The 13,522-nt window shown below is 36.2% G+C and overlaps 1 protein-coding gene across 10 annotated transcripts in view; it reads right to left on the minus strand.

Moving 5' to 3' along the window:
- The window catches only part of CFAP95 (cilia and flagella associated protein 95), a 141,728-nt gene that overhangs the window by 22,121 nt on the left and 106,085 nt on the right, over positions 1-13,522 (minus strand). For all 10 annotated transcript variants that reach the window (XR_013385256.1, XR_013385257.1, XM_077907548.1 and 7 more), the window contains one exon: positions 3,627-3,684. Coding sequence is in view for 8 of the 10 variants with exons in the window: in XM_077907548.1 (XP_077763674.1) it covers positions 3,627-3,684 (58 nt within the window). In the remaining 2 variants the exon portion in view is untranslated. The remainder of the gene's footprint in view (positions 1-3,626; positions 3,685-13,522) is intronic.

The raw sequence follows: 13,522 nt of genomic DNA on the forward strand, positions 1-13,522 counted from the left end.
ATGAGCACTGGGTGTTATTCTGTATGTTGGTAAATTGAACAACAATAAAAAATAAATTTATTTTAAAAAAAAAGAGAAGGTATCTTGCTGAAATTGAGGCGAGCCATAATAAATATCCAACTTAAGAGGTGGAGTTTCAAGGAAATAGCTTGTAATTCTCTTTCATTTCTCTCCTTAAAAATGATACCATAGCTTTCTAATACTCTGTATTTATTTACTCATGTCTAGAGCTATGGGATGATAACTTGCATTCACTTTAGAATTCCTATAACAGGGATCCCTGGGTGGCGCAGCGGTTTGGCGCCTGCCTTTGGCCCAGGGCACGATCCTGGAGACCCGGGATCGAATCCCACATCGGGCTCCCGATGCATGGAGCCTGCTTCTCCCTCTGCCTGTGTCTCTGCCTCTCTCTCTGTGTCTATCATGAATAAATAAATAAAATCTTAAAAAAAAAAAAAAAAAGAATTCCTATAACACTATCCCACTTTGTGCAAATATTAATTTAAAAATATTAAAAATGATAACATAAAAATTAATAGCTTCAATTCATGCAAAATATTTGAAATATGAGCCCAAATATTTTTAGATTTCTTCAGGAACTCCATAATTGCAAACATGATAGCCTGAAAATGGTGTACTGTATTTATGCTAAGTCCACATGGTGAAGTCTCTAGCAAGAAAAAAATATTCTCTTTCTTTTGTCAATATTTTATGAATCATACACTTATTTATGTGCACAGTAACTTTTATGTCAGAGTTCAGTCACTATTCTACTATTATTTAACCATTTGCTGTTATTATGATTTAATTTTTTTGGTATCCTATACATTATCCTAATGTAACAACATAAGCATTCATTGAATGGGGGTGCTAGGAGCAGTGCTAAAAAACATGCCTCAATATCAATTACTTTGGCAAAGAACTTGAAGGTAAATGAACAAAACTCTAAATAAAGCCAAATAACTGCCATGGTGTGTTGTGCTATTAATGTGGAAACAAGCAACATGAGAAACGTTAGAAGTATTGCTAAAAAAATTAAAAGCATGAATATACAACACAATGGCCAAAGATTTATGCACCTTGAGAATATATCTCACGTTCTTTGCCTTTACTTCTGTGGAGAAATTAGTCCTTTGACATGGGTTTTTAATTATGTGTCTTGCAACTTAGGGATGCAGCCAGATCCCTAAGGCTGTATGTAAGGAAATGGGCCTGAATTGCATTTTTAAAAAATATATTTGTTTCCTTGTGGTTTTTCAGAATATAAGCAATCATGCTTGTTGTATTAGAAAATTCTAAACTGTGTAAAGATGAAGAAATCATCTAGAATTTCACCATCCATTGGCCAACCTTACTAGCATTTGACAGTTTCTTCAGGTTTTTTTCCTCTATATTTTTACCTAGTTTATACATATATGATATTTATATATTATACTAATACAATACATTTTATATGTATACAATTTTGTATCCTAATGTTTTTCTTAACCTTAAATCAGGATTTATCAGAACACATCAATGAACATTATAAAGGCTACAAAATATCTCATCACACAATTATAACATATTTAACAGTACTACTGTTAATGCTAAAACATTAGATACTTTCCAAGTTTTGCCATTACAAATAATTCAGTGATGAGTATCCTTGGATATAAATTTTATTCGTAGTTATTTTTCTCTGAGGAAGTCTCTTAAAAGGAAAATTAGATCAAATAGTATCTTGATACGTATTGCCAGATTCCTTTCCAGAAGGATTAAAGCAATTTACAGTCTTCCTGGGAACAAATAAAAGTACTCATTTCATCCCATCTTTACTCTTTAAATATTATTATTTTTAAAAATATTGCCAATTTTATTAGCAGAAAATGTTTTATTGTTTTAATTCACATTTTTTATTAATTTGTCAGTTGGGGTTTTCCCTATATGTATTAGCTAGTTACTTACATTTCTTATTTTGTAAATTATCTATATATTGTCCTTTGCTCTTTCTCTAGTGTCTTAACAATTTTCCTGCCAATATGTATAAATTCTTTACCTATCAGGCATTAATCCATAATTTATCATATTTGCTTTCTTTATGGTTTAAATGTTCTTTTTAAATGAGAAAAAATAAATAAGAACACAAAATTTAGTATAGTGTCATGAATCTTATACTTCACTAAGTTGGTTTTATGATGATTTCAAAAACTTTTGATTACTCTCATCAGTTTATTCTTTCAAGTAACTTATAATTAGAGTTCTAATAGAAAACAAAATCCATTGGGATTTTTAATATAATTACATTTATGAATTTAATTCATAATTAATTTAGTTTTCCAGTCTTCTAAAATGGTTATTTCCTTGCAGTCAAGATTTCTGTCTCAGTTATCTTTGAGAGTACATTTTTAAAAATAAACTTAATGGCTTCAAACAAGAATTTATTGTTATCTTCCTGGAATCTCTCATGGGTTGTGGTCAGATAGCAGCTGGAGCTGTAGTTCAGGCTCATCGAGGCTGGATGCTCAAGGCTTCCTCATTCATGAACCAGGCTCATCAGTGTTCCTCCTCATGGCCTCTCCTCCCAGTAGAGTAGCCTGGATTTCTTACATGGTAGCTCAGGGCTCCAAGACTTGGAAGCAGTGTTCTTCAATCTAGCCTAGACCTGCCATAGTGTCACTATTGTCATGTTCTATTGATCAAATCAGTTACCTGACAGCTCAGATTCAAAAGGTGGAGCTTCAGTCACCTTGTCCCGGGGAAGGGGCTTGTGGAAAGGCCATCATCTTTGGAGACAAACTACCACATCTTCTTCATTGATCTTTATTTGATTTAGAATTTTCTTCACAAAAGTATTTGAAATTTCTGTTGCTATAGTAATTCGTGTTTTTTTCTTTTATAGTTTACTAAACAGTGCTGATAGGAAGCAAAGATTGTTTTTGATATACTTATTTTGTATTCAATTGCCTAACTAAATGGTCTTATTTCTTCTAATTACTTCTCAGTTTAAGAGTCTCATGCTCTACTGACTGAGCTAGCTGGGCTACTTCTCAGTTTAATATCTTAGTTCTCCTAGGAAGATAATCATATGCTCTTAAAATAAAGATGACTATTTCCTCCTCTTTTTCAATAGTTAAATCTCTTACCCATTGTACCAGTCAAGACTAAGAGGAAGCAGTCTTATTTTGTTTCTGTTGTATAATTTTTTTAAGTACAAGTAAAATGAAGTTATAAACTGGACATATTTTATCAACACATGCATCTCCCAGAGCTAAATTAAACCACTTACTTTTATGTGTCAGTGCAATACAAACGACTAGAAAGGTAGGGTTTTATTCCACATAAATTGAATTCAAGGAAAGGGAGAATAAAACAAGATGAGGAAGAAAATAACATATTCTGGACACTGCAATATTTCCTTTCTGAAATCTATAAACTTCCAAAAATAAATCATAACCATAAAACATTCCATTGACTCCCACAAATAGCTAATATCTCTAAATAAATATAAAATATCATGAATCTCAGCAATTTGTCCTTTCTTCCCAAGCTCGACTATTGTACCAGTCTTTACACTAGATGTAAAGAATCATGTTAAGTACATAAGTAAGTATTAGAATAAGGCTTTTCAGCCATTTTATACTCACAAGTGGCTGATAGGCATATGGTGGAGCATATTCTTCAGCATATGTTGTCAATGCATACCTATGAAGGATAAGTCAATATTTGAGAGGAGAATGACACTTAAAATGTTTAGTCTTATATACTTTACATGAAATAAAAAAATTTCAAGGACAATTGGCCCTAATAAAATTCTTAAAACCTGCAATGTCCCAGACCTTGTTCAGAGCATTACCTACCACCACAGGATGCCCATCCTTCCATTACTTCCAATTCAGTACCACTCACTACTCTCCTTACTAATGATATGCTACCAATGCCAAGTCCCTGAGAGTAAGTGCATTCCAGACTTTTGGGATTCTCTTTACCATCTACTTTCTGTCCTTCAAATCTTTTTGACTCTATGCTCCATGTTCTCTGCTAGATGACATATGAAAAAGATAACATAAGGTAACCAGGTAGACTGAGATTATATATCTTTCCCAACTTCCACCCCATTAAACACTTAGCAGTACTGAATAAATAAATCCTCCCTCACCCAAGTCTACAAGCACAGCTAAGCTCCAAAGGGAAACCCTAACGTACTAGAAATGAAGAGAATACTCACTAGAATGGGAAGCCATAGATGATGTGCCAAAGTGAGAAGCTAGAGCTTGAACTGCATATGAAGGGCTAGAGACATGGCCTTGGTTTCACAGAAGACAAAGAACTACTACTTACAGCCAGAAGCCTATAAAGTCTGTACTCTCAAACAGAAGAAACCAAAGAAACTCCAGCTATCAATCCAGAGAAACTTGCAAGAAAGCTTCTCTATTTGGAACTCAGGGTGGGAAAGAAATTGTTTTCTATGAGAAATAAACAAAATAAATACAGCTCTGTTTCTGGCAATATTATGGGACAATCAAAGAAATTTGTCTGAGAACTGCACACCTAAAAATATTGGGCACAAGGAAATTTAAACATTTTAATTCATGGCTATGCTACTGGGAAAGAGAATTCAGCAAGTAAAAGAATTCCAAAATAACAAGGAAGTCAAACTCATTGGGTACAGGTGCTAATATTTTACCTAGTGGTAACCACCAGTTCCTGTTAAGCTTTTGAAGTGTGGTTTCCAGAGTAATAGTATTAGCATTACTTGGAAACTTATTAGGAATACAAACAAATGGGACCTATCCCTAATCTGCTGAATTAGAAAACTGGGGGTAGGGCCTAGGAGTCTGTGTTTTAACAAGACCACTAGGTGATGCTGATGTAGACTCAAGTTTAGGCACTAGCTACTCGAAGATCCCTGGGTGGTTCAGTGGTTTAGCGCCTGTCTTTAGCTGGGGGTGTGATCCTGGAGTCCTGGGATTGAGCCTTACATCAGGCTCCCTGCGTGGAGCCTGCTTCTGTCTCTCATGAATGAAGAAGGTCTTTTTTTTTTTTTTTTAAATAAGCACTGGGTACTAGGAGAACAAAAATTAGAAGTGTAATTTTCAAACTAGCAAATATTTTTTTGAAGGATCCATCTAATAAAAAAAGGGAAAGGAGAATAAAAGGAAGAAAGAAAAGTAATTTCTGCTCATAAGACAAAATCATAAAATAAAAATTTGCAATCACAATGAAAGTAAAGGGGTTAAACTCATCAGTGAAAGTATTTCTCAGACTTAAACTGAATGTCAATATGTATTATATAGTACCATTCTATACTTCTATACCTAGAATAAAATTATTTTCAAAGGAAGTTTGAAAGTAGAAGCATATAAAAAGACATATCCAGAAAATATTAACCCAAATTAAGTTAGTGTTCTTATATTAATATCATATGTAATTGACTTTGAGTCAAAAGTTATTAGTTATAAAGATTATCTACTGATTAAAGGAACAAGTATCAGTCAATAAACCTAACAACATGTAGAATATATGTTAAAAAATGTCAGAATCACAAAGATAAAATGATAAATCCATAGTTAGGACAAGATGCTATACATTCCTAGGTCCTTTGGTTCCTTTAACCCATACCTACATATATCCTCCCAAACCATATAGATCAACAGCAAAAGCAAATAAAAATCATATAATGCCCATGCCCAGAGTATAACAGTGGCTAGAGAAGACTACAAATTTCAGTTTATATGTAGGTGAGAGAACAATTCAGAATCAGTAACACCCGATCCAGAGCCCATTCTGGAGCAAAATCAGGTGGGGATTACACGAGAGAAGGTGGCAAGTTCATAATGGGGATGGAACACAGAGGTGCATCACCCCCAGAAAGCAAGGCATCCTTCCCTGATGAGACAATACCGAGAGAAGTTTGAGACTAGAGGATCTGAAGGTTGGCTTTTCAAGAAAGAGGCCTGGATAGTATTCAAGATCACAGTGGCAGTCTTGGAAGGTGCTGTCCCTGGGAAATTGGGAGACAATTAGCAAGGTAAAGAAAAATAAAAACTCAAGTTCCAAAATTAAGGGTCCTAGAAGCATCACACTTTCAAAAAAGATACCCTTAATGAAATAAAGTTCACTTCACTGTTCCAACAGTAGAGGGCACTCTTGAACTAAGAGTTTGAGAAAACTGCTTAAACATCTCATTGCCCCTCCTCAGAATTACCTGATTGCTGCTAGTCCAGGAAAATTCAACATACTTAAAATGAACAGAGAAGTGCAACATTACTATAAGAAGAAAACAGTAAACGAGAATCAAAACTAAGCTGATGAAAACCATCTCCAGAAACATTCCCAAATAATCACAGAAATCCTTCATCAGTGTTTCTATTCAATGAACTGGATTCTGTACTATATACTGGAGATTTGAGAAAATGTAGTAAAACAAGAAGGAGAAGCATAAGTGTAATAACTGGAATGGAAGAAACAAAATTTTCATCTTCCACAGATGATAAGATTGTCTATATTAAAAATAATCCAAGAGAATCTACAAATCATAGCAACAGGCAAGTTTCATGAAGGTTGTTGGATACAAGATCGATATACAAAATAGCATACCCAAATACCAGCAACAAGAAATTAGAAAGTATAATTAAAGTGAAATGTCTCATTTATAACTGCAATAAAATCTCTAATGTTCCTGTAGGAATACGTCTAACAGAAGATTTAAAAGATATTTATGACAAAAATTACAATATTTGCTGAAGGATATAAAATAGCCTTTTATTTATGGATGACAACTCAATATATGCTACATATACATACATGTGTGTATATGTATAATTTCTAAAAGGTTTACAATCTGACATTTTATGTATGACTGTTGATTAAATTATAATTTAAAATTTCTATTGATCAAAAGACACCATAAACAGTGTTACAAGAGAAGTCATAGACAAAAAGAAGATAATTATAAAATTAAGTGAAATAATATTAGTATCCAGAATAAACAAAAAATTCTTAGAAATCAATAAAAGCCTATGGGAAAATGGCCTAAGGCTATAGTCAGTTCACAGTAGAAGAAAATGAAATGGCCATCAAATACTTGAAAGCAAATTCAGTCTGAAAATTGTCTTAAATTCAGTAGAAAATGCAAAGTTAAACAAGGTACCATTTTATATCCATTTGGTGAAAATTAAAAATCTCTACAATGTTTATAAGGGTACGAAAGCATAAGCATATTTATACACCACTCATGGCAACATCTTACAAAATTGAAGGTGCATATATCTAAATAACCAGCAATTATATTTCTGTGTATTAAGAAATCCTTGTATATATACTTAAGGAGACATATATAAAGATATTCAATGTAGCTTTATTGGTAACAGTGAAAAATTGGGAGTTAATGTCCATCAATATGGTGGATATATTGGATGACTCTGTAAGTCATCATAAATTGTCTTTCTAAAAAAAAATAAGCAAATATGGCAAAAATATTAACTTACATTGTAACTGGGTAATAAGTAGATGGATGTCTGAAGAGTATTTTATATGGAAATATCCCATAATCTTAAAATGTTTGTGTTAATAGGTGACAGTGAACTTGTTTCCCTACCCTATTCTCCTCCAAAGTTATGACTCAAATGGTATAATTATCATTATACCCGTCAAATAGAGTGTTGCTCTGGGCAGGCAAATTTGCAAGGTGGCATTGGGCATCTCTCAATGCACTTAAAGCAGGCAGAAACCCATTCTACCCAAGCTCAAGCCATTCTCCCTCTCTTTATTATCACCTCCCAGCACAGAGTCTGATACAAGGAAGGCCCTGAGAAATTAATCAAATGCATAAAGCAATAAAAATAAAATCAGAATATAAAAATATATAGATTTACTACAAGAACTCAAAGTAAATAAAGGTGGAAGGTTAAAATATTCAGTGATCTTTCTGAAAATGCAATGTGGTTCAACAAAATGGAAACTTTTACAATACTGAATGACAGTCAGTTATAAACCATTTGTAATCACCCCTCCCTCTTCCACTTTTTAATCTGAATAATAATTCAGATTAAATCTAAATAAGATTAAATTCAGATGGCAAAAATCTTTTTTTTTTTTTTAAAAGATTTTACTTATTTGAGAGATAGAGAGTGCACAAGCAGAGGGAAGGGCAGCAAGAGAGGGAGAAGCAGACTCCCCTGGTGAGCAGGGAGCCCCCTACTCAAAGCAGGGCTTGATCCCAGGGACCTGGGGTCAGGACCCGAGCCAAAGGTAGATGGTTACCCAATTGAACCACCCAGGCACCCCGGGGCAAAAATCTTTAAGTGATATATTTCATCCAATTTGAAACAAGATAGTCTCTTGAAAATAAAGCTATGGAAAATCAACATAGGTATCTTCCTTTTAGATATCAGCTGAAGGCTATAGCCAAATAAAGAATATAATGAAAGAATAAGTTCATTAGAAGAGAAATGGCCTTCAGAGAAACTCATGAAAGCCAGAGATGAGAAAATTAAGGAAGGTATGGTATGGGTTCTAGGCATGAGGAAGAAGTGTTCTGGCTCATAAACAGACCCCTCTGGGAGATTCTGGGAGCAGAGCGGCAATATACCAAAGTCAGTGTTCCAATCGGATTTACGAGAGCCAACTATTACGTTAGCTCATTGTCTGAAATCATCTTTTTTTTTTTTAAAGATTTTATTTATTTATTCACGAGAAACACAGAGAGAGAGATAGAGGCAGAGACACAGGCAGAGGGAGAAGCAGGCCCCATGCAGGGAGCCCGACATGGGACTCGATCCTGGGTCTCCAGGATCACACCCTAGGCTGAAGGCGGCACTAAACCACTAGGGCTGCCCTGTCTGAAATCATCTTAAACAAGCCTGTGCAAAATGTCCAGTACCCTGCTGTACCACTCCATCACTACCCACAGCTGATAGGTCCAGCTCAGATTTCATCAGGGTTCTACCATGGAATTTCTTACTACAGTTGAATGAGAAAGGGTCAGTCATTGTCTTGTGTTAAGAACCCTGGGATGTAAAGTCCCTCTCCTCAAAGGGAGAAAAGAAAGCCAAAGGAAAGAGAATCCTGGTCCCAATTCCAGTAGTTTCCAAAGTTCAGTTCTTCCAGGGACTTTTCCAGAGTTCCATGTGGTAATTCAGACTCTTTTTAATATGGGCAGCCCTGGGGGCTCAGCGGTTTAGCACTGCTTCAGCCCAGGGCCTTATCCTGGAGACCCGGGATTGAGTCCCATGTCAGGCTCCCTGTGTAGAAACTGCTTCTCCTCCCTCTGCCTGTGTCTCTGCCTCTCTCTGTGTGTCTCTCATGAATAAATAAAATATTTAAAAAAACAAACTCTTTTAATAAAACCTCCGTTTGGCTCAAAATTTTAATTGTACATTTTTTTACTTAACTGAAAGAGTCCTATTATCAGGTAATCAGAGTCTAAGGCCATCGATCATTGTAATCTTATAAGTAACTCACCTTGTTCTGATTCCAAACACTCTGAACAACATTCTGATTATAATTTGCCTTCTTTTTACCAAGCAAGAATGCTTTTGTTAGACTGATATGACTGGTGTGCTTGAACATTTTATTTCTCATTATAAATTAACTAATTAGAATATTGGCTTTTCTTGTGAGTTTAATGAGTAAAAGTCAATCTCCATGACTCAGATTAATTCTGTAACACAGATAAAACGGTCTTTCCGGAAATGTAAAACTGAAGACCAGATGCTGGTAAATTTACCAGTATAATGCTATGCTGTAAGAAAGCTTGGAAGGTGGACAGTTGGCTTTTGCCCAGCACCAGTAACAGTTTGCCACATATGCCCTCTTCCACCTTTATGGTTGTAAGTTAGAAAATAACTAATGGTGTTCTGCAAGATGAAAAAGGAAAAGAAGTCTGAATTTGAAGTTATTATTAAAGCCATGGTATTAGTTAAAATGTCTACAACTGCACTAACCCCTGTGGTAACATGTGGATCTGTGACAGAATGATACACCAAAACCCATGGAATCACAGTTTCTTAGACTTGGAAAAACTTTAAAGGTCAACTGCTTCTTTTCTGTGTTGTCTGAAGGAGGTGCAGCTATTTTCTTACCCAGCTTCCCAGCAACAAGAACAAGGGCATGTGACATATACTCAGCAAATCAGATGGCCCTCCTAAGAGTCTGAATCTGAGTAAGTGATGCAAAGACTCAAAAAAGCAAAGAGTTAATTTGGAATGAATCCCATTGCTGGCAGCAGGGGAGGCAGCACCCATTATTTAGGATGGGCATAGCCCCTGTGGCTATGGATCCTATTTGACTGTGTGGTAAGGGGAAAGAGGAGCTTACAACCTCTCTGGGAAATTCTGTCTCATTCTTAACAGAAATCATCATTCTTTTTAAATCTCATATTGAGCGGAGATTCCTCTTCCTTCTACCTACAGAATGAAGCCACACAGAGCAAATCTGATAGTTGAACATCTTCTGAATGCCAGAACTTTTTTTAATGTACCACTAATCTACCCTCAAACTTCCCTAGCTGTGTAATTCTCATCTCAATATATTCAGTTAATGTTACTTCTTAGAAAATTTCTCTTGGAGACTTCTGCTCTGGTCTCAAGAGATTGCTCTCCCAACCTGCTGTACAACAGGCACATTGGGAAGCCTTAGTCCTGGGGATAACTTCCCCTGCTCTCTTAAGATGGATTTTCTATTCTGGGGGAGGGTCTCTTATCTTTATCTTTGTTTACTCCTTCATTTTTAAAAAATAATTAACATACAGTGTTAGATTAGTTTCAAGTGTACAATACGATGATACAACTCTGTAATGGTTCAGTGCTCATCAAGTGTACTCTTCATCCCCTTTATCTATTTCACTCATCCTCCCACCTACCTCTCTGCTATGGCAACCACTAACTTGTTCTCTGTGTTTAAGAGTCTGGCTTTTTACTTGTCTCTTGTTTTCTTTGTTCATTTGTTTTGTTTCTGAAATTCTGCATATGAATGAAATCATACCATATTTGTCCTTCTCTGACTGACTTATTTCACTTAGCATTAGGTCCTTGACGTCCATCCTAAAAATCAACCTTAAGGAGGCTAGGGGGCAAGAGGTGGACACTTTGAGTCTGTTTTTAGTCCTGATCCAAGCCAAGCCCTTGCTAAGTTCTCCAGAAGTTTGAAAGTAATTTTCCCCTTCCCTCAAGAACATAGACCTGGAAACCCAGAGGTTCTGGTCTACTCTCTGCTGTTATGGTTAAGTGGTCAGGGAGCCTTGAGTAAGTCATTTAAACCCTTTACACTTTAATTACCCTCATCAGTATCTCTACCATAAATACTTGCAGACTAGATGGGTAGATTAATTAATGAGAAATTGGAATCTTTGATTATCTCTGTGTTTTGATTTCCTTGCCTATACAATTACAAAGATACCTATTCATATGACCTTGTATAAATGTTAGGAGGAAATAGATAGTAGATCATGCATTGTAAGAGTACTTTGAAGGGATGGAGCACTCTACACATTTAAGCATGAAAGATAATGTATTATAGTGATTAACAACACAAGCTCTGCAGTCAAACCAGACATGAGTTTAAAACCCAGCTCTGGTGCTTAAAGGTAAGGAACTTTTGGGAAGTTACTTTACCTCTCCGAGTCCCTTTTTAATGGAGATAGCTGTAGTGTCTATCTCAAAGAAAGAGAATTAAATGAAATACATCACGTAAAGCCCTTGGCTCAGTACCAGACACATATGTGCTCATTAACACACGAAGAAAAAATAATATTGCGGGCAGCCCGGATGGCTCAGCAGTTTAGCGCTGCCTTCAGCCCAGGTCGTGATCCTGGAGACCCGGGATCGAGTCCCACATCGGGCTCCCTGCATGGAGCCTGCTTCTCCCTCTGCCTGTGTCTCTGCCTCTCTCTCTCAATCCTCTCTATGTGTTCTCATGAATAAATAAATAAAATCTTAAAAAAATAATAATAATATTGCAATGAAACTAATTAAACAGTGGAAGAACTTCATTGTCTTTGCATTTTAATTGAAATATTCAAGGGGCAGTGTGGTGAATGGATTGAAAGGGACAAGCCTGGAGGCAGAGGAACTAGTTAGGACATATATTAGCAATTGGATCTGGGTCAGTGACCCTGCTCAAGCTCAAGTCTCAACTATCCACCCATTATCTGGCATTTGCTCCTCCTCTTACCTTCATTGCCTCAATGAATGGCCCCATTAACCCTCCGGTGCCTAAACCAGAAGCCTTGGAATCAATGTTAAACCTTCTCTATCCTTAAGATGAATCAGTTATCAAGTAAATGTCTATTCTTCTCTCTTAAAATATCTAAAATACGAAACCTTTTCCTCTACACCGCCATCACTAAAGATGTCTTGATTAGTTCAACAGCCTTCTGACTGCAATTCCAGTCACCTACAAATCTGCCTTCTGCTTTTTTTTTTTTTTAAGATTTTATTTATTCATGAGAGACACACAGAGCGAGAGAGGCAGAGACCTAGGCAGAGAGAGAAGCAGGCTCCATGCAGGGAGCCTGATGTGGGACTCAATCCCAGGACCCAGGGATCACACCCTGAGCCAAAGGCAGACACTCAACCACTGAGCCACCCAGGTGTCCCTGCCTTCTACTTTCTAAACACAATCTGATTGTTCTATCCCATACTTGAAAAACATTCAAAACATTCACTCTTGCCTTCATGATAAAGTCCAAACTCCTTAATATAGCTTTTAGGCCCTGCCTGTTTTGCCCTAAACATCTCCCTCCAACTTTAGCTGCTATCACTGAACACTTGTACTCTGTGAACCAGGAATGCCCAACATGGGTGCCACCTTCCCCTGCCTTCATACGTCCAATATTAATCCTGTCTTGGGTGTCCTTCTCTCCAGCTGATTTGGTTAACTCCCACTCCAACTTCATCACTCAGCTAAGGTTTCACATCTATTTGGAATTCATTCCCAACCTTCCAAATCTGAGTTATGTGCTTTTCTTGTATCCTCTGTTCATCATAGCATGCAGGGTGTAGGCTGGCTCATTCAACATCTGTTCCAATCTTCCTTCTCCCTCACCTTTCTCTACGTCTTCACTATCTCACTTCTTCCCTCATAGAACAGACTGATGTTAGGATGCATAGCAACCCTCTTGACATTATGAGAATTAAAGTTACTAGTAAAATTTGCAGAGAAAAGAGACAAGAAGACATTGCATTTTTGATGACATCAGTAGGTGCCACACCAATCTTGACTCCCTTACATTTCATGCCAGCTGAACAAATTTCTTAATTATTCACGTTGCTATTAGGTAGGTTTCCTGTTACTTTTAGCCAAGTGTATTTCTTACTGATATGTATTGACTAGTTATTTTTCTGCTCATATATTGGACAATGAGCTACTTCAGGAATGAGGTGTCTTATCTCTATGTTCCAAATACCTAACTGTTCCTAATTCACAGGAGGCACTCATTATGTTGAAAGAATACATTCAGATATAGGGGACAAACATAATTTTCTCAGGCCTAATAACTATTGCAAGCCATTCAGATGAACAATATAAGGTTTATACATTA

This window comes from Canis aureus, chromosome 1 (assembly GCF_053574225.1).
Source record: "Canis aureus isolate CA01 chromosome 1, VMU_Caureus_v.1.0, whole genome shotgun sequence".
In the NCBI taxonomy this organism is placed as follows: domain Eukaryota; kingdom Metazoa; phylum Chordata; class Mammalia; order Carnivora; family Canidae; genus Canis; species Canis aureus.